This window comes from Macaca nemestrina, chromosome 2 (assembly GCF_043159975.1).
Source record: "Macaca nemestrina isolate mMacNem1 chromosome 2, mMacNem.hap1, whole genome shotgun sequence".
Taxonomy (NCBI): domain Eukaryota; kingdom Metazoa; phylum Chordata; class Mammalia; order Primates; family Cercopithecidae; genus Macaca; species Macaca nemestrina.
In genome coordinates, this window is record NC_092126.1 from 5,023,169 (window position 1) to 5,045,175 (window position 22,007).

The 22,007-nt window shown below is 38.6% G+C and overlaps 1 protein-coding gene across 1 annotated transcript in view; it reads left to right on the forward strand.

The window, feature by feature from the left end:
* The window catches only part of LOC105470837 (ATPase 13A5), a 114,112-nt gene extending 94,557 nt beyond the window's left edge, over positions 1–19,555 (forward strand). The window contains exons 26-30 of the mRNA XM_011723094.3: positions 4,617–4,791; positions 9,583–9,785; positions 15,039–15,127; positions 17,685–17,765; positions 19,220–19,555. Coding sequence (XP_011721396.2) covers positions 4,617–4,791; positions 9,583–9,785; positions 15,039–15,127; positions 17,685–17,765; positions 19,220–19,480 — 809 coding nt within the window. The 3' untranslated portion in view covers positions 19,481–19,555. The remainder of the gene's footprint in view (positions 1–4,616; positions 4,792–9,582; positions 9,786–15,038; positions 15,128–17,684; positions 17,766–19,219) is intronic.
* Positions 19,556–22,007: the final 2,452 nt, after the last annotated feature.

The following is a 22,007-nucleotide window of genomic DNA, read 5'->3' on the forward strand; positions in this document are numbered from 1 at the left end:
TTGACTCTATTTTGTGTAGCGGCATTTTTAAGGGAGCTTGTTTTGCCACATCTCTGTCCTTGTCAACAAGAACTCAAATTAGGTCAAGAAAATGGAGGGTTTGTTTAAGAACATAATTCTCAAAAAATCTAAGAACAGGAACTCGGAAGCACCTGGGTCTGAGGAGGACTAGAACACTAAAGGGTAAAAATGGAGGTCACTTTCTTTATTTCCAGGTGGTCACCTTGTGTCTCTTCTTTCCATTCTGTTTCCATCTCTCTTCCATTTATTCACCTTACAGCTGACCTCATAAAATAGCACTAGGACTGGGGCTTTGCAGCCTTTGTTTGTCTTCTTATAGCAAATGAGCCTAGCCTCTCATTGTCCCATTTGCAAATATTTTGGAGAGAAAATGTATCGACCTGACTTGGATTAGATGCCCACCTCTAGGCCCCTCATTTCTCTGAATGAAGGTGGGATCATGAAATTCAGATCCATTTAGACCAGCCATTCCAGGCCCTTGGAGAAGGCAGTATCCAGAGAAGGAGATACGGAGGGACTCACCCATTATATAAGTGTATCTCTACACCCCATCTGTGTTTCAATGACTCCTAACCTTTTCTGGGTCTTGGTCCACTTAAATAATCTAATGGAAAATACAAATCATTTCATCTTAGAAATCTCACGATACACACTTAAATTTTTCATGTAGTTTAGGTGGGTTCATCAACCTCCTGAAATTTGTCTTACATGATTTTCAGTGTTTGGAATAAAAAGTAAGCCAACTACTTAGGAGAAACACAACTATGAGATATCCAAATGATGCCAAATAATTAAAAACTGTAAGAATAGAATTTGAAACTGTGAAGACTTCCCATGCAATAGATCCGGTGCTGGGTTTAGTAAGAAACAGAATGTGGAATGAGACAGGATTTCTTCCTTCAGGGAGCTCAGAGTCTGCTGAGTACAGATGTAAACAACTAGATTTAATGCAAGACACCCTGCACTATAGCAGCAATGTGAGTAATGTGTTGTGGGAACTCAGAAGGGAGAATGATTAATTTTGAATACTGTATAACACTTCAGAAGTTAGTATTCCTCTGAATACAATCTGATAGCATATATCATCATCATTTTAAGGAAACCCAGATAATGCAGAAAAGTTTTTTGGGGGGATCCTCATAAACAGTACTACTATCCAAGCTTGTATTGCAGGGCTCCTCATTTTGTTCTTTTAATTTTTGAGATGCATCATACTGCAATATGTTGTAGAGCAGAGAACACAGGGCTTCACAATCATAAATACTGGGGTTTCCAGTGCCATGCTGTCACTCACTCACTGTGGGTTTTTAAGCAAAGGAAACTAATTTTTTGAGCCTCAGTTGCTTCACCTGTAAAATTTACCTATTTTGCTTTTAAGGAAATAAAAATCATGTTTATAAACAGTACAGCCTCTGAAACCTAATAGATGTCCCACAATGGTAGCCATAAAATTATTTTTATTTATAATCAGGTATACAGATTATCTGTCAGAAGTAGTAAGAGTCTCTAACATGGAGAAAGTCAGAATATTCTGTGTAAGAACGCTGTAGGCATTAGGTATTGCCTCAATAATGCTGTGTAACAACCCACCGCCAAAACTCAGCATTTATACCATCAGGCAGTTATTCTTCCCATTCATGGGTCTGTAAGTTGATTGCCATTTAGCTGATCTAGGTGAGCACAGCTGAGCCAGTCCACTCTAATATGTAGATCAGTTGATCTTGGTTAACGCTTTTGGATTTGATTCAGGTCTACTCCACATTTTGCATTCTGAGGCCAGGTTGAACGGACAGATTTGGTATTTTCTCATTGTGAGTCACAGAAAGCAGAGCCATAGAGCAAGCCCAGCTGTGCAAGCATGTTTGAAGTCTATGTTAACATCTCTTTGGCCAGAGAAAGTCACACAGGGAAGCCCAAAATTAAGGGATGACAAAGTATACCCCACGACTATGAAGCCAGCAATTCAGTCTACCACAGTTACTGTGTAAAAGAAAGACAAGAAACTACAAGGAGCATGAGAGAAAAGACCAAAGAGGTAGAAGCCAGATGCACAGAGATGCAATTTTACCTCTCTCCACTACCTGCAGCCTCTTTATTAATTTATTGCTACATTCTGCTTTGGATACTGGAATACAGAGAGAACTCCAAGCAGTAAAGTTTCTGCCTTCTGTGACCTGGAAGCACAATTTCCTTGCACTTCTCAGCACTGATCACAGACCACACTGTGTGTCCCTTCTTCGTGGACCCAAGCAATGGCTTCTGACACCAACCACCCAGAATTAGGGCAAACTTTAGAGATTAAGGGTACAGCCTCCACAAGAATGCCCTCACTTCAGACACCAGCCTCAAGTGTGGGGCTCTCTAGACCACCTGAACTTCTGATTAGTTGGCTACAAACTTAGGAGTTCCCATTACTCCCTCAGGTTCAACAATTTGCTACAATTTACAGAACTCAGGAAAGTGTTATACTTATGACTGCAGTTTTATTATAGCAAAAAGAAATCAGAACCAGTCAAAGGAAGAGACACCTAGGGCTAGGTCTATTAGGGATCTCAAACAAGAGAAACACTGCCATTGTCCTTTCCCTGTGAAGTCAGGATGCCTCACCCTCTTGGCACATTGATGGGTGACAGTATGCAGAGTACTACCAACCAGGGAAGCTCACCTGAGCTTTGGTGTCTGGAGTTTTTATTAAGGTTTCATTATGTAGACATGATTGATTGAATCATTGGCTGTTAAGTCAAACTCAGTCTCTAACCCCACTCCCCTACCTGGAGATCAGGTTGATATCTTGTGGATCAAAGCTCCACCCTCTAATCATATAGATGGTCTTTTGGGCGATGGCAGGACTCTTCCTGAGTCATCTTAACACAAACGCTCCTCATTCCCACCATGAGTCATCTTGTTAGCATAAACTCCCAAGGCCCACCATGCATAAGAAAAATACTCCTATCACTCAGGGCATTTCAAAGATTTAAAGGATACACACCAGGAAAAGCCAGCCAACTTCTTTATTACACAATCTGTGTCTTTCACTGGACTTCAAACTCTTTGAAGGCAGGTGGAATGTACTTCTCATCTCTGCATACCCCACAGACTCTAGCCCAGCACCCTGCCAGGAAAACATTGATTGATCTGGTATAGGTAAAGACTTAGTCATAGAGCTTTAGAATAAAAGAGTTGAAAGGGCCTTTGGGTACCATTTAGGCATTCCAACACACTCACTTTATATGTGAGAAAATGAAGGACCAGGGAGTTTACATGATTACCCCAGAACACATATTGAACAAACCAGAGACCTACTATAGAGTTTTATCATCCCAAATTGGACACCCATTTCCCCCTACCCTACCTGTACATGCATAAATACAAACTTAAATATGCACACCCCACTTTTTCCCTTACATCAAAGAAACCAGTGTTAAGCTGTGAGAAGGGAAGAGGTGACAGGTATGAAGACAGGAACTGAAACATGACTACAATATCAATCTTTAAATTCAAATTCCTGTCCTCCTCATGCTTCCTTCCTGCTCTGCCTTGAGAAGCAAATATATTTCATTTTCATCAGCATGTTCAAATATGTAGCTACTAAGAAGGATGTAGTTGTCTTTTTTAAATAGTTGTTCTTTTTAATTTCTGCCCATTTCCAAACCCTTTAAATAAAAAAAAAACCCTGAAATCAAAAATACAATATAGTTTAACATTCTCATCTAGAAGCAATATTATTTATTTATTAATTTTTTAATTTTTTAATTTTTTTGAGACGGAGTCTTGCTCTGTCGCTCAGGCTGGAGTGCAGTGGCGTGATCTCGGCTCACTGCAAGCTCCGCCTTCTGGGTTCACGCCATTCTGCCTCAGCCTCCCGAGTAGTTGGGCCTACAGGCACCTGCCACCACACCTGGCTAATTTATTGTATTTTTTTTAGTAGAGATGGGGTTTCACTATGTTAGCCATGATGGTCTTGATCTCCTGATCGCGTGATCTGCCCGTCTTGGCCTCCCACAGAAGCAGTATTTTTAATGAGTTCTTTTTCTTTATGTAATATACAGCAGTAGTCCCCCATCCACCTGTGTATCCAGAGAGACACTTAACACATCTCTGGCATCTATCACAGTGCCTGGCACACTGACATGCTCAGAGAAAGTTGGGTGAATGAATAATAGAGTGTTTTTTTTTTTTAATTATCCAGCATATGAAGATGAATCTAGCTATCTTCCTCCTTATTCTCCTCATTCTAACTCTCCACTTTCCTGTCATCACTGAAACATAATATTAGTACTGCCTGTCCCATAAGGAAGGCCATTCCCTCTTTTACACACAATTTCTGGTCAGTCTGGTTATGGAGAAAATATTTGCACCATGTGATATGGTAAATATAATAATTACATAACTTTCTAACCCACTATTTTTTATTTCTGAAGGTGACGACAGACTGGATGTGCCACCAGGCAATGTGCTTACCTAGGTGTAAATCTTCTGTTCATGTCTGTTTAATCTGAATCCCAATGCCAGACTCAAGATAATATGCATTTCAATCTCAACCTTTTATTCTCAATGATAAGATTGTAATAGGAAAAAATGCATTTGTCTTTCAGTGAGTTCAACTCATGCCTACCCAAAGCTGGCTCCATATAGACCAGCAGGACAGCTCCTTTCTCCCCCTTTGCTGCTGTCAATATTTTTGAATTCCTGTTTCTCCTGCATTGTGCAGATCAGTGCATTTCTCTATGTGAAGCAGCAGCCTTGGTATTGTGAGGTCTACCAATATAGGTAAGTTCATTTTCTTAGTGCTCCTTTTGAAAGGTGATTTAATAAATAACCCATGACATTGAATAACTTGACTTGAACATATACCCTAAAGCTTTTAATTAATAAAATTGTGTCGCTGCAAAACTCAAATGATGGGACAGAACACAGTTAATCTATGGACTACTGGGGTGGAGTGGGTGGGAAGAGATCTGTCACATTGGTTGTTAATGTATAGATCTAACAACTGGTTGGCTGAATGAATATATTAATTACCTGGTACTTTGTACATTTTACAGACCAGGGGTTGGCAAACATTTCTTGTAGAGGGCCAGATCGTAAGTAGGCTTTGTGCACTACATGGCCTCTTTGCAGCTAGTCAACTCCACTGTTGCAGCACAAAAGCAGCCATAGACAATAGGTAAACAAGTGGGTGTGGCTGTATTCTAATAAAACATTACCTACAAAATCAGGTGATGAATCAGATTTGGCTTGTGGGCTGTAGTTTGCAGGCCCCTGATACAGACATATGAGAGACATATTACATTATTTTGCTTCTTCCCAAATGAACATTAAAGTGTGAGTTGATGGTATCCTTGTTCTGATTGAATTGGAACGCGGCATTCAGGACGTCTCTTTACGTCCCTGGGCTTTAATGTTTTTGAGGTAGGCTATAGTGCCAATGGCTCAAGCTTTATTTTGCTGACAAAGCCTTTCTGCCGGTAAAAGAAAAGGCAGGAAAAGAGCTGCTCTCTTTGAAATAGGACATGTGCAAACTGCCCCTCACTCCACAGAGCACCAGAAATCAGGAAAAACACAGATTGAAAACTAGCAAATGATGAGGTTGTCATTCAGATTAAAAAAAAAATTCAGCAATTCAAGTATAACTAGGGATATAGAATCTCATTCCATTTCAAAACTAGATTTTTTCCAAAATTGGAGTGCATATACTCAGAGAACTCAAGTTTTGACTGAACCTAGAAGACAGTATGTTGTAGCCAAAGGAGGATGGATAGGAAATCAGGAATTCTAAGAATTCCTGACTCTATCACTAACTAGATGTGCCATACTGGCCCTCAATTTTATTACCTTAATGTAAATATATTGGACTAGATATTCTTTGGTATTAAACTCTATAATTCAGGCCATCTAGTCTGTCTGTTCCTCTTTTTGTAAAAATGCTTTGTGACTATGGAACATCTACTATAGGCCTACCTCAGAGATATTGTGGGTTTGGTTCTAGACTACCACAATAAAGTGGATATTGCAATAAAGCCAGTCACATGAAGTTCTGGTTTCCCAGTCCATATAAAAGTTATGTTTACACTATACTGTAGTCTATCGGGTGTGCAATAGCATTATGTCTAAAAAAGTACGTGCCTTAATTTCAAAATTTATTGCTAAAAATGCTAATGATCATCTGAGCCTTCAGCAAGTCATAATCTTTTTGCTGGTGGAGAGTCTTACCTCAAGCTGAGTGGCTGCTGACTGATCAAGGTAGTGGTTGTTGAAGCCTAGGGTAGCTGTGACAATTTCTTAAAATAAGACAACAATAAAGTTTGCCTCGTTGATTGACTCTTCCTTTCATGAGATATTTCTCTGTAGCAAGTGAGGCTGTTTAACAGCATTTTATCCCATTTCAGTACTTTCAAAATTGAAGTCAATTCTCGCAAACCCTGCTGGTGCTTTGTCCAGTAAGCTTATATAATATTCTAAATCCTTTGTTTTCATTTCAACAATGTTTACAACATCTTCACCAGGAGCAGATTCCATCTCAAGAAACCACTTTCTTTGCTCATCCATATGAAGCAACTCTTCATCCATTCAAATTTTATCATGAGATTGCAGCAATTCAGTCACATCTCAGGCTCCACTTCTAATTCTAGTTCTCTTGCTATTTCCACCATATCTACAGTTACAACCTCCACCGAAGTCTTGAACCCCAAAAAGTCATTCATGAAGGTTGAATCAACTTTTTGCAAACTTCCGTTAATATTGGTTAATGTTGATGTTTTTACCTTCTCCCATGAATCATGAATGTTATGAATGACATCTAGAATGTTGAATTCTTTCCACAAGGTTTTCAATTTCCTTTGCCCAGATCCAATAAACAAATCACTCTCTATGGCAACTATAGTCTTACAAAGTGTATTTCTTAAAAAATAAGACTTGAAATTTGAAATTACTCTTTAATCCATGGACTACTGGATAGATGTGTATTAGCAGGCATGAAAACATTAATTTCCTTATACATCTCCATCAGTGCTCTTGGAGGGTGACCAGATGCATTGTCAATAAACAGTAAGATTTTGAAAGGAATCTTTTTTTTCTAAGCAGTAGGTCTGAACAGTGGGCTTGAAATATTCAGTAAGCCATGCTGTAAACAGATGTGCTGTCATCCATACTTTGTTGTTCCATTTCTAGAGCACAGGCAAAGTAGAGTTAGCATAATCCTTAAGGGCCCTAGGATTTTCAGAATAGCAAATGAGCATTGGCATCAACTTAAAGTCACCAGCTGCATTAGCCCCTAATAAGAGAGAGAGCCTCTCCCTTGGAGCCTTGAATCCAGTTATTGACATCTCTAGTTATTAAAGTCCTAGAAGACATCTTCTTCCAATAGAAGAGGCTGTTTCATTTCCACTGAGAGCTGTATAGTCACCTTCATTAATTGCCTTAGTTAAATCTTCTGGATTACTTGCTGCAGCTGCTACAAGACTTGCTGTTTCACCTTGTACTTTTACATATAGAGACACCTTTCTCTCAGTCTTAGGAACCAACCTCTTGCTAGTTTCAAACTTTTCATCCGCAGCTTCCTCACCGCCTTCAGCCTTCAAAGAATTGAAGGGAGTTAGGGCCTTGCTCTGGATTAGACTTTGGCTTAAAGTAATGTTGTGGCTGGTTTGATCCACTATCCAGACCACTGAAATTTTCTTCATATCAGCAATAAGGCTATTTTACTTCCCTATCATTCATGTGTTGACTGGAATAACACTTTTAATTTTCTTCAAGAACTCTTACTTTGCATTCACAGCTTGGCTAACTGTTTGGTGCTAGAGGCCTAGCTTTTGGCCTGTCTTGGATTTTTGACATGCCTTCCTCACTAAGCTTACCCATTTCTGGTTTTTTATTTAAAGAGAGACATGTGACTCTTCCTTCCACTTGAACACTTAGAGGCCACTGTGGGATTATTAATTGAACAGATTTCAATATTATTGTCTCTCAAGGAATAGGGAGGCCCCAGGAGAGGAAGAGAGATGCGGAAACAGTCAGTCAGTGGAGCAGTCAGACACACACAATATTTATCGATTAAATTTGCATTCTTAAAAGGCACAGTTCGTGGCATCTCAAAACAATTACGATAAAACAGCAAAGATCACTGATCACAGATCACAATAATAGAGGTAGTAATTATTTCAAAAAGTTTAAAATATTGCAAGAATTTACCAAAATGTGACACAGAGACAAAGCGAGCACATACTGTTAAAAAATGGTGCCAATAGACTTGCTAGATGCAAGGTTGCCACAAACATTCAATTTGTAAATAACACCGTATCTGGGAAGCACAATAAAGTGAAATACAATAAAGCAAAGTGTGCCTGTATGTGCAAAGCACACTTCTAGACTACAGGGAGCCCAGGATAATAAGTATTAAGTCTTGCATTTGAGTTCACGTTAGAAAATGAATCCTTATTTATAAACAGTTGTAATAGTGGTTTAAAAGTTTCAAGCTGAGCAAGAAAGCTGGTGGAAACTAATTTATTGGTTTAATTATTTAAAAAAAGAACATTGGAAATCAATCAGGACTGGGAAAGCTCATATCTTGGGCAAATATTTTTTTTTGAGTAAATATTATGTGACCTCACTGTGCTAGGTGCCAAAAATCTATTGTAAATTTGATTAAAACCAAAAAATAAAACCACAAAAAAATCCTATATTCTAGGAATTCACATCCCAAAGACGTAAATTATGTAAATAATGAATTGCAAAACAATGAGCTTGCAAAAGTAGTTGTTTTGCAATTCTTTATTTACATGTGCTATTGCCTTTAACTGAGATAACATTTTTAAAAATGCCTTTACTCTTGTGGGCACTACTTCCACTTGCCAGCAAAAGTAAAGGCATTTCAGATGCAGAGATGTTTGAAGGATGGATGTTATATCTCAGTTAAAGGCAAGAGCACATCCAACCCAACAGGTATGCAAATTGATATGTGGGGAACAGGGAATAATCCTGTATGTTTGGAGTGTATAGAGCATGGGAGGAGTGGCAAAAGGTAAGACGGAAAAGGTAGAGTGAGACCAGGATGCAGAGATCTCATAGGCCAGTTGGAGAAGTTTGAGCTTAATTTATCAGCAAAATAGAGCCGTAGACCCCTTATAAGCAGCAGATTGTCATGTTCAGATTTTCAGGAAGATCCTTTAGCTATGCGAGGGAAGTAAATTGGAGTGGGAGACTCAAACTCAAAACCCAAGTTAGGAGTCTTGCTTAGTCCACAAAAGAGAAAACAACACACACACAGCTTAATTGACATGGTGTATTTACTCTTTGAATTGATAGGAATTCATAAAATATTGTCATTCAGGCCCTTTCAAGGTAGATCACTTGTTCCAAATGGAATGCCGGACAAAGAACAATCTTGACTTCCTTTTATTTCTGCTTTGTCATTGCAAGGGGTGAACAGAATATGTCTTGGTAGTTACTGGCTGACATAGTTTGAAAGCTAAAATCCCATGGTAGTGATTAAACTATTTTTTTTTCACCTAATGGATAAAAATGGAATAAAATGTTTCATAAACACTGATGATTCTTTTGTAGTGAGTGTTTCCTGGCCAACCAAAGTAATTTTTCAACAACTATGAGTCTGGAAAGAAACTGGACTGGAAATGCAACTCTGATTCCTGGTTCAATTTTAAGTTTTGAGACCACCACACTGTGGCCCATCACCACCATCAACTATATCACAGTAGCATTCATCTTTTCTAAGGGAAAGCCGTTTCGAAAACCCATCTATACAAACTGTAAGTATATAAAGTTTAATTCTTCTTTCTGAATACTTTCCCATTCCCTTTCTCACCCTAGAGTTGTACCTCACTGGAAAATGATGGGCTGAGGGAGAAACAACTGCATGACTCTAAAATTGTTGTTGAATGCCGTGGTCATGGGTGGTAGAGCCCACGTGCAGAAATCTGCTTGTTTGCAGATAAGCACGGACATCATTTAACTGTCGCGAGTCTTGTCCTATTGTGAGTCACGAAGAATCATTTTAAACACACACATGCATATGAAGATACTTTATAAAAGGCTTTAACCAGTTCAAATGTAAATTGACCTCTTTAGCCTTGTAACATTGGGCAAGTTACTTTAACTGTTCTACGACCTTATTTCCTCATTGGCAGAATAGGAGGGAGTATCCTTAATTTGTTAAGTCCTGAGGGAAGGACTAAACAAAGCATTTTATGGAATGGGCCTAGCACAATTTATGTAAAGGATCTGACGCTTATAATTGGGGCTCAAAAAATCTTATTTACTTTCCCAGTATATTAATTTAAGTAGAGTTTTAAAGAAACTCTTCGAAGCTACAATTAAGATCCTCTCAGCTAAGGCTGGGAGTGGTGACTCACTCCTGTAATTCCAGCACTTTGGGAGGCTAAGGTGGGAGGATTGCTTGAGTTCAGGAGTTTGAGACTAGCCTGGGCAACACAGTGAGACCTTGTCTCTAAAAAAATCTTTTACAAATTAGCTGGGCATGGTGGCTCTTGCCTATAGTTCCAGCTACCTGGGAGGCTGAGGTGAGAGGATTGCTTGAGCCTGGGAGTTCGAGGCTGCAGTGAGCTGGGATCACACTACTACACTCCAGCCTGGGTGACAGAGCAAGACCCTGTCTCAAAAAAAAAAAAAAAATCATCAGGCCAAAGCAGCCAGAGAATATGCCCCATCATTATTGACCAGACTGGGACATTCTTTAGGAGTGAAGTGAGACACGATTAATAATTATGCCAGGCTTAAACAGAGAATGTCAAGGCAAACTAGATACATGATACCTATCCAGATATTGCATGATAAAGACAGTCACCCTGTCTATCATGTAATTGGCTTCAGTATGATAAATAATGCTATAAAAATATACTTGTGTAAATTACTTTGACTTAGCCTCTTATTTCCTTAGGATAACAAAATTCGGTTAACTGGTGGAATAGTGTGAAAATGTCAAAGCCTGGAATACACAATTTGAAGTTGCTTTCTAGAAAGTTTGTACTGATTTTCACTCTTATCAGTTGTTTTCAAGAGGGTATGCTTCTTAATAGTACATCCAACATGAAGTACTAGTTAAAAAACAAAATTTGTGCTAGTCTGATAAGATTTTAGAAAATAGTGTCTCATTTGGTTTTAGTTTGCATTTTTTTCATGATCTTTTTTCCATTGTCTTTATGCACAGGAAGTTTTTTCTAAATATTAAATAGTATAATTATCATGATTAGTTTTGAAGTGCTTTTAAAATCTAATGTTAATTTTGGTGTACAGTTTGAGGTAGGGATTAAAACAAGTTTCTGCAACTAGTCAACTGGTTTTGCTAGCAGCTTTTATTGACTATTGAGTTTTTAATATTAATTATTTTTCCACTGAATATACCACCTTTATTGTAACTATCTTCATATATATTTGTACATCATTTATATTATGAATTATGTTTATATGTATATGTCTGTATAGTTTCCAGACTATCTTTTCTGTTTTTAAACATCAGTCTATTCTTGATTTACCACTATATTTTAAAACGTATAGTTTTATAATGTTTTACTTAATAAGTGGCAAGATCAGTGTACCCTCATTATTCCTCATTTTAAAAACTCTTTCTTTCCTGTTCATTCTTTAAGATAAACTCTAGAATAAATTGCAAGGCTTTTAAAATTTCCCTTTGGGCTTTTGATACTTTGGGAAGAATTTATGTTGGTATATAACTTAATCTTCCCATTTAGGAACATGTCATGTCTCCCCATTTATTCTTGCTTTTTGTTAATGTCTCTTAGTAAATATTTGTTGTTTTCTCCATTACAAATCCTGCCTGCACATTGATTTAAGAAACTAATCTGGCCAGGCGCGGTGGCTCACACCTGTAATTCCAGCACTTTGGGAGGCCAAGGCGGGCAGATCACCTGAAGTCAGGAGTTCAAGACCAGCCTGGCCAACATGGTGAAACCCCATCTCTGCTAAATAATACAAAAATTAGCTGGGCGTGGTGGTGGGCACCTGTAATCTCAGCTACTTGGGAGGCTGGGGCAGAGAGAATTGCCTTGGCAACAGAGCAAGACTCTATCTCAAACAAAACAAAACAAAAACTAATCCTATTTTATATTTTTGGTTATATTGTGAATGACTTTCCCATTATATTTTCTAATGGGTTATCACTAATACACAGGAAATGCATGGTGTTGTTATACATTAATAACTTTAAAAATTATAAATGTATTTTATAAGCAGAATATATTTGTTGTCTAGCACTTTATTATTATTATTATTATTTCTGAGATGGAGTCTTGCTCTTTTGCCCAGGCTGGAGTGCAGTGGCACGATCTCGGCTCACTGCAACCTTCGCCTCCTGGGATCAAGCAATTCTCTGCCTTAGCCTCCCGAGTAGCTGGGATTACAGGCGCCCACCACCACACCCGGCTAATTTTTTTTGTATTTTCAGTAGAGGCAGGGTTTTACCATCTTGGCCAGGCTCGTCTTGAACTCTTGACCTTGTGATCCACCCGCCTCGGCCTCCCAAAGTGCTGGGATTACAGGGGTGAACCACTGCACCCGGCCTAGTACTTCAATTTTAATAGTAGCTGCAAAGTCCTTTTACATGAATTGAGTGGATTAGAGGTAGATTAGTGCCCTCACAGTGACATAAAGCTTGTGGGTAAATTAAAACCCCTGTACCAAACATAACTGATAATTTTAAATGTAAAATGTTTTACAATTTAGCATACGGCTATGCTAACCAATGTAATGTGATAACAAACATATATTCTCAGGTTGTAAGTCAAGCGCCTTTGGAACTACTATTAAAATATACAAGCAACTTTATTTTGATATAACAGAAAACTCTTTGCCCTTTTTAACAGCCTTTGACAGAAACTCAACTTTATGATGAGAAGACATAGAAAAAGTAGAGGCTTAACTTTTCTGGAAACAAGTGTGAACATTTATAACCTTATCTGAAAATAAAGTGTAATGGCTTACACAGGATTTGCTTTCCTAAAGCACCTGCATTAACAGAACCCTATTCTTTCATGATTCCCCAGCAGCATCAACTAACCAACAAGAGCCAACATTCAACTCTTTATTACATCTTTTCAATCAAAGCTGAATTTTAAAAGATGACCTTATAATTTTGTTTCTACATTGCTCACTTGTGCACAGGCGAGGCCTAGTTTTTAGACCATTAGACAGTGATGTGCACACCACTCAGCCCCAGTCGCTAGTGAGGTCCAGGCCTTCATCAGAACAGACCTTTCAGGCACCCTCTTCTTTCCAGCTCTGGGTTCCTGGGACTCCAAATCCATGAAGTAAATGAAAAATCCACACAGCCATTTCCTGAAATCATATCACCAAGCCATTCAGATTGCTTTATCTTGAGAGATGCAATTCCTGCTTTTCTTCTGTCTGCCTCATACCCTTCTCAGGCACTGAGGTGCTGCGTTTATTTAGACACATAAAGTGTGGCATGAATAAATATTGAGGGTGTGTGTAGGTGCTCAAGGATGAAAACAGAACTCTGTTCACTTCAAAAATAGAGTCTGCTATCAAGGGGCAGTTGCCTCAGATTTCAGGTTGGTATAGGCCTATAGAGAGTTGGGGGTGGGGAGACTAGAGCAACACTGAATAAATGAGGTAGAGTGTAAGAGAAAACTTAAGTTTGTTCATTTATTTATAACTTTACAGGACTATCAGAATCATCTGTATCATGGCAATGCTGATTCAATGCTATTGTTTGGGCCTGAAGGTGATAATTCTATTAAAAAAGGTATTTCTAAGGTACCACCTCTAAAGTGCTCTGCTAAAAGCTCTGACAGAGGAGTGGATGAGGTTGGGAATAAGAACAGAGATGCTGGCACAGTGCATCTGGGAAGTTTAGCTCCCAAAATTAAAACAATTTGGGCAGGATGGAAAGAAGGAATGCAACAGATGTACATGCTAATTTCTTATTTACTTTTTCAAATCAGTGTCCCAGAGAACCAGAGACAAAGCCATTTTCAAGTGGTCACAGTCCAGTTGATACATGAATTAAGATCATGCAAAGCAGAGTATGATACATACTATATGAAATAAGCTTTTGTAAGGGAGTATTACTCTCTGAAGAGGAAGTGGTATTTTAACTGGATTAAGAAAAATTGGAGGCCAGGTGCTGTGGCCTACACCTGTAATCCCAGCATTTTGGGAGGCTGAGGCGGGTGGATCACAGGTCAGGAGTTCGAGCCCAGCCTGGCCAGTATGGTGAAACCTCGTCTCTATGAAAAAAAAAAAGAAAAAATTAGCCACGCATGGTGGCAGGCACCTGTAGTCTCAGCTACTCAGGAGGCTGAGGCAGGAGAATCACTTGAACCAGGGAGGCAGAGGTTGCAGTGAGCTAAGATTGTGCTACTGCACTCCAGCCTGGGCGACAGAGACTCCGTTTCAAAAAAAAAAAAAAAAAAAAAAAGAGGAAAGAAAAATTGGAGCATGCCAAGACAAGAATATTGTTATGTACATAGGGCATTTTTTTTTTTTTTTTTTAACAAAGACACAGAAGCTGGAGTGTTGGGCCTCCGTGGAAGCTGGAGGTTTTATGATTTACCTTTCCAGTTGCCCATAAGGAAGAGTAGTCAGAGACCAGGTTAAAGGTTGATTGGCCCCAGATTGTGGAAGGCCTTGAATGTCAGTAGAGGATCCCTGAACTTTATTCTCTAGGCAATGAGGAAGAATGAGATGGTGACAAGAAGACTGTTTATCCCATGCAAGCACAACTCACTGGACACACAGTGATAGTGAACCAGGGCAGCAGCTTCATGGACGTTACTGTAATACATTTAACAGTCTTCTACATCCAGACTTTCAAGGAAAGATTCTAAGATATTACCTTCATCTTATAAGCATTAGAACATATTTCAAAACATATGAGGATATATCAAAACATCTGAAGATATATCTGGTATTTGCCCAACAGAGATAATTGATTCTGCAATGTGTGCCAGATTATAAGAAACATTCTTTTTAACATCTAAAAATAATGTTTGGTATTTCCTCAGATATATTTTCATTTCTGCTGCTAGCTGCCTTGAGCCTCACAATTTTCATTCTGTTTTCTGACTTTCAAGTTATATACCGCGGAATGGAGGTAAGTGGCATTCATTTGCACATCTGGCATGACTCATGTACATGGACTGTGTATTCACTGTAATTCACAAGTCAATTATTACTGTGTTCTCTTTGACCACCAAATACTGTGAGGCTATTTCTATGTACTAGAAGGGCAAATAAGATATCTGGATTTCACCTACACTGGCCTCCAGTGGTTTTCATTTTATCAATACTATTGGGTACATTTATCCTGTACCTACCTGAAACATTATGTTTGGATACTTTATTATGCTATGTTATACCAATACAATAAAATTAATGCAATAATACAATAATTTTTCAAGTACAATTTTCAAAAAAATAAACCATATCATAGAAATCCTTTATAATGTAGTTATAAAGGGAAAGAAAATATAGACTTGTAAGACAGTCATGTTTTGTCAGACACTGACTATATGAAGTTTTGTATCTGGATATAATTTGATCCAGGATGCCCTGGGTTAAAATTTAATTCATCAAGAGGTTATTGAACTAATTCTTGGACCCAGTATTGTGAGAGAAATAAAGAGAAGGATTGGCTCCTGACCTCCGAGTCAGATTTGGTGTGAAGATGAGACATACTGGAATGCTACCTGAGGCTATCCATACTTGAAGAGAGTGTGAAAACAGACAGAACTGGGAAGAACATAGAAGAAGGAGGCCTCACTGTGGACTGTGGCTGTCATGGGAGGCATTTCATGGATGACATGCAACTTGACCTGGGTCCAAAAGGATAGGCTACATTTTGCTAGGTAGGAGGTAGGGATATTCCCAACAAGAACAGCATAAGCAGCAAAGAGGACTGAAAGAGCTTTTGTCTTAGAAATGCAAATGAATGTAGGGTGGCAGAGACAGAAATCAAAAGCAAGGCTTACCCAAGCACTAGAAGACTGGCTAAAACTGAGGCCATGTGCTGTGGAGTATGAACGAGAATGAATAATAAAGGCAGGCATGGATGGATGGAGGCAGCTAGAGAAGTTTCGACTTTATGCCAAGAGCGACATGGAGTGAATGAAGCTATCTGAACAGGCTTCTCAGCAGGGCACTGAAGACAGATTAATTAGATGATGGCAGGAAGACTACATGTGAGAGAGGAGAGAAGCAATTAGGAAATGAAAACCCAGTCATTCATTTATTTATCAAACACGAAGCTCCAGAGTGAGTTTGGTACTGGAGTTACAAAGATGAATAAGGTGTGGTCACCGCTCTCAAGTAGTTTAGAAGCGAGGAGAGAAAACCATTGCATAAATAAATAATTCCAGGGTCAGGCACGGTGGCTCATGCCTGTAATCCCAGCACTCTAGGAGGCCAAGGTGGGTGGATCACTTGAGGTCAGGAGTTCGAGACCAGCCTGGCCAACATGTTAAAATCCCGTCTCTACTAAAAATAGAAAAATTAGCTGGGCGTCGTGGCAGGTGTCTGTAATCCCAGCTACTTGGGAGGCTGAGGCAGGAGAATGGCTTGAACCAGGGAGGCGGAGGTTGCAGTGAGCTGAAATTGTGCCACCGCACTCCAGCCTGGGAGACAGAGCGAGACTCCATCTCAAAATTAAACAAATAATTCAAAATCAAGTGCCTTCCAGGTCAAGGGATGGAGAAGAGTTAGTTCTCCTGGATCGGAGTGGTGGCAGCCATGAGAAAAAGAGCCAGGTTCTCTGCTAGAATCTGACCCAACTTTTCCAAACAACCCTTTAATCCAAACCACCCTTTCCAGTTTGCTGTATTTCACAACTTGATAAAGACTGTCTCCACCTGGGGAAAAAATGACAAAGTGTTACTTTGAAATAACCAGTATCAGCATAGGGGTGAGAATTAGGGGTGAGCATTTAGATAATATGGAGGGTCAGTGGGTTTTGTTCTCAAGGGAGTTCAGTCCCACACGCAGTCAGTCATAAATATTCTACTCTTGGGGGGGGTCTCAGAAAAAAGGCTGTGTAACTAGCCTTTCGCTATGGAGGCAGCCGTGGGAAGTTACGGATGCAGCCATGGGAAGTTACGGCTCTCACACTTTAAATAATTGTATTTAATGATCAATGTGTACCCTTAAATTTTAAAAACTGGGGGGTTTGAAGGGTTCATTCAACTTTCATTAAGCCATCAGATATAGGGCCAGGAGCAATCTGCATCTAGTTTCAATCAAAATATACTTACATTTCTCTGTCCTCCTCAACGAATGAATTTCAGGTAGAATTTGCTTTGGGAAAATTAGAAGTATTAACATTATTTGATCAATGATTTAATCTTATCCTTCTCTCTGTTTGAAAAGATAAAAATGAAGAGAGACATAGAGCCTCCAAAATGTCCTGTCTTATATTAGTGATTCAGGGCATATTTCTCAGTAGACACCGTTAGGCTGTCAACGCTACACCGGCCAAGAGGTCGTCCATTCTCCTTCGAATTCTGGCTCTGCCATTTATTTAGCAGCTGTGGGTCCTTCAGTTGTAAAGTAATGCCCACCTCTAAGCTCAGAGAGTTATTACAAATACATAAATAATATGGTCTTTTTTCAAAGTGTAAAGTATGAAAAATGTAATAATGGTATTTGTTTTTCAACAGTTGATCCCAACCATAACATCGTGGAGGGTTTTAATTTTGGTGGTAACCCTCACCCAATTCTGTGTGACTTTCTTTGTAGAGGTAAAGTAATCTATTTTTTCTAGGAAGATAAACAAATTAAGGATCTCATTTTCAACAGGTGCTTATTTTCTAGAGCAACCACTTTGATCCCCCAGAATGACAGTTATTAAGGGTTTATTAAAATGGTACATATTCTTTTGGGGGAAAATTGTGGGGGGAATGATTTACAATTATTTGAAGTCTGCATAGAAATGCTCTTGATATCTTCACATAGAAAGCAAAACATGAATTCTAATTTTGCTTCCATGAATGCACTGTATTGCACTTTTCTAATATTTTCAACAATCTAGTAAACACTAGACCAGGTGACCTTCCAACCCTAAAACTCAATGAGACTTTTTAGAGTGACGAACTGCCTTCCGGAGGGTTTCCTAAGAGGAGAAGCCGTTGCTTATTCTAGTCAATTCCTTTTCGTGAAGGTCTTCCCCTTACAGTGTTTCTTTTCTACTCAGTGTCACTAAATGACTTTACCCACTTAGTAAGAGGTTCAAGTACTATCTTTGTAAAAGGAGAGTTCCTTTTTGTAAAAGGAGAGTTTTGTTTTAACTTATGTGCTTTAAGACTTTTTGGAAAAGGGATCAACCAAATTTTAAAATATATATACACCTCATTATATATAGTATGTTTAAATTTTCTCATACTCTTTAACTCAGAGATTCCATTTTTGAGACTGTATGTTTTAATAACCCAAAAGAAGAGAAAAATACTACATGTATGAAGGCACTTATAATATTATCTACAGTGGCAAAATATTACATTCAACTTCAGTGTTGTTGAGATGCTGTTTGTTTAAATAGCTATACAGCAATTTGAGGAAATGCTAAACAGTCACTAAAAGATTATTAATCATATTGTACCTACATTCTTATCATAATAAAATAACATTTTTAAAAGGCTAAAGCTACATAAAAATTGTTTACCACAGAAAGTTTAGCATAAATAAAAGTGGGATGCAAAATTTGACCAATTTCATTACTATAAATGGATAGAAATTGTGTGGTCATGTGAACAAAAGAAAACTCTCAAAAAATGAAAACCAGTAACCATTTGATTTCTAGAGTTCAACACTTTATTCAACAAACTCTATTTGACACTTTCTACATGGCAGGTGGCAGGTAGCAGGGCTAATGGTGATTTTTCTTTTCTTCATTTTGAGCACGTTCCTGCTGTTATCATTTCAGTCTGAGGGTAAAATCATTCTAAGAAAATCCCTAGCCAGGACTTAACCAGGAAATGTGTGGAAAGGAAGTTTTTGGCAGATTTATGTGAACACAAGCACCCTCTTGCTTCTTAAGGGAAGAATTCCAGGACTTGGAAAAGGAGACGTAGATACAGCAGCAATAAGCACACCTCAGAGGGAGGCCTGGGGAAAGGGGGCGGGTGTGGTGGCCAGCGGCCTGGCTGCAGGGGCACCTGCGCAATAAATTGATTGTCTTTCGCATCTGATTTTTCAGGATGCCATCCTTCAAAATCATGAGCTCTGGCTGTTGATCAAAAGAGAATTTGGATTCTCCTCTAAAAGTCAATATAGGACTTGGCAAAAGCAGCTGGCAGAAGACTCAACCTGGCCTCCCACAAACAGGACAGATTATTCAGGTGATGGCAAAAATGGATTCTACATCAACAGAGGCTATGAAAGCCATGAACAGATTCCAGAAAGAAAACTCAAACTGGGAAGCCAACCCACAGAACAGCATTTTTGGACCAGGCTGTAATCGGAATTGTTGTCGTACATGCTGAACAGCATTGCTTTTCTCCCCAAAATTAACACATTGTGGAGAAGTGATGATCCTCTCCCCTTATCTTTCCTCTCTCCATTCAAGCACTCAAAGCATATTTTCAATGCATTAAACCTAGCAGCAAAAGACCTTAGATAGGCTTATTCTGACTGTATGCTTTACCAATGAGAGAAAAAGAATGCATTTCCTGTGTTATCCTTTTCAACAAACCGTATTCATTTTGCATAGTATTATTTTGTTTAAAATCAACAGCTTTCATGGTACTGTAGTCAAATTAGTAGTATGAACATCAATTGAAAAAAGAAAAATTGAGGGAACATTTGGTCTCTGAAAGTTTTACTAACACATTAGTTGTCACAAGTTTACTTAAATCTTTGTGAAGAACATTTACATATATATCTTTTCCCAAGGTCACAGTTCCTCTTTCTGTTTCACTTTTATGCTTTTCATAGAGAAACAAGGCCCAATCAACCCTTTCGGAAATTCAACCCTAACTATAAGAAGCCAGAATTATGTGGACGTGGTAGAATGAAGGAGATGTTTGTTAATTCCATATAACCTTGGCATGGGCACCATTAATGTCTAAGCAAATTCCACCAAAGTTTGGCATCACTCAATGTATACTGTTTTGGGGCCAGGGAACAGGAAGGTTTAGAACTGTAAAAAGATACTTAAAGAAGCATGGCAACATTATTTACTTCTTGTTACACATGAAAACCTCAAGTTGTTTTTTTTCTTTTTTTTTTTTTTGAGGCTGGAGTGCAGTGGCACAATTTTGGCTCACTGCAATCTCTGCCTTACGGATTCAAGTGATTCCCCTGCCTCAGCCTCCCGAGCAGCTGGGATGCAGGCACCCACCATCATGCCCAGCTAATTTTTGTATTTTTAGTAAAGATGGCGTTTCACCATGTTGTCCAGGCTGGTCTCAAACTCCTGACCTCAAGTGATCCACCCGCCTCAGCCTCCCAAAGTGCTGGGATTACAGGCGTGAGCCACTGTGCCCGGCCTCAAGCTCTAACCTTAAAAGTTGTCCAGAACTCAACATTATTCATCTTAAAAACAATGCTAGAAAAGGGACTCATAGTATTTGTAACTGCAGCATGACAATTCTCAGGCTACTAAACAACCTTAAGTTCTATTTCATCTTTTAATTATCTAAATCATCCTATTAGATGCACATTAAATACCACATGAAAGGGTGCATCCTTTACAAATATGTTCTGTACACTATTACCTTTTATATATCACCCTCACCAGAAACTTGAGACAAAATTTATTTCTAGTGCACATTTTAAATTACCTACTAGGCTTGCCTTATAACGATAAATCTAATTTTGCTAATTTAACAGATCATAGGCAATTAGTTAACCAGTTCCATTACATGAGTGCCAATTATGTGCCTAATACCATGATGTACAGATTCAACACATGACAGCCTTGACTTTACAGTTCTGACATCTTTAGGAATGATCAATGTTTTCAACATGAAATTTACTACAGTAAATGATATTATAAATGTTACACAAACCACCAGCATAAATGCAAATTCCTATAAAAACAATACTTCTGTGTTTAAATTTTGTTTGCTTTTTAACCATTTCTTGTGTTCACAGCTCTCTGGAAAGTAATAATTTCTACAATGTGTATAATTTAGCAGTTACCAGTAACAAGACAAAAGTTTTAAAAAGAGATTTTTAGTTTATGATTATAAACTATGTATCAAATTTAAAAAATGGTAGTTCAAGTTCCTTGAGCTGACATCTGTATTTAGTAATCTGACTTTTAGAATGAAAAGATTCAACTGATACACTGTATAACATTTAGATAGCATAAAAAGATTTTTTTTAATGGATTCAATAACAGTATAGGCTTTCCCCCTCCCCTCCCCAGGTTTTCTCCTACAACCTATAAGGTTTCTGGTGGACGATGATCTTTATTTCATAATTTTTATTCTTGAAATGTGATAAAGTTGAACTCCATCCCTGACTGTTAAAAATATGATCAGAAAAAGGTTTAACAGCCTTGGGAAAATCATTTCATAAAAGCATAAAAGCACAATTATATGATATCAAATAATCACCTACAGGAAACACAAGCTGGACAGTCTTACGCTGGCCATCATCAAGAGGAACTATTTTTATGGGAAACTGATGACTACCTTCGTGAGCTGACCTCTAAGAGTGAAAACTACTGCACCTTCAAACACCACCAATGTGAACATGAATCCATGAATTTAATTTAAAAGTACATTTATGACATTATCTCTCACAGACAGGACAGTCTTCTGGAGTGGAGACATCCAGAGTTCTCTAGCAAGGCTGCACTTGAGGCTCTCAAGAGATTCTTGACTTCAGATTTTGCTCCTTCTCCCACTGGTGGGTGCAGTAATTCTACCGCACCCCGTCCTGCTGCTTCAGGTTAAGATTTGCCCTGCGTAGGCATCGTTTACTGAAAAGCAAGCGTACCTTGGGAAAGGCAACACATTATGCTACTGCCAGTCTCA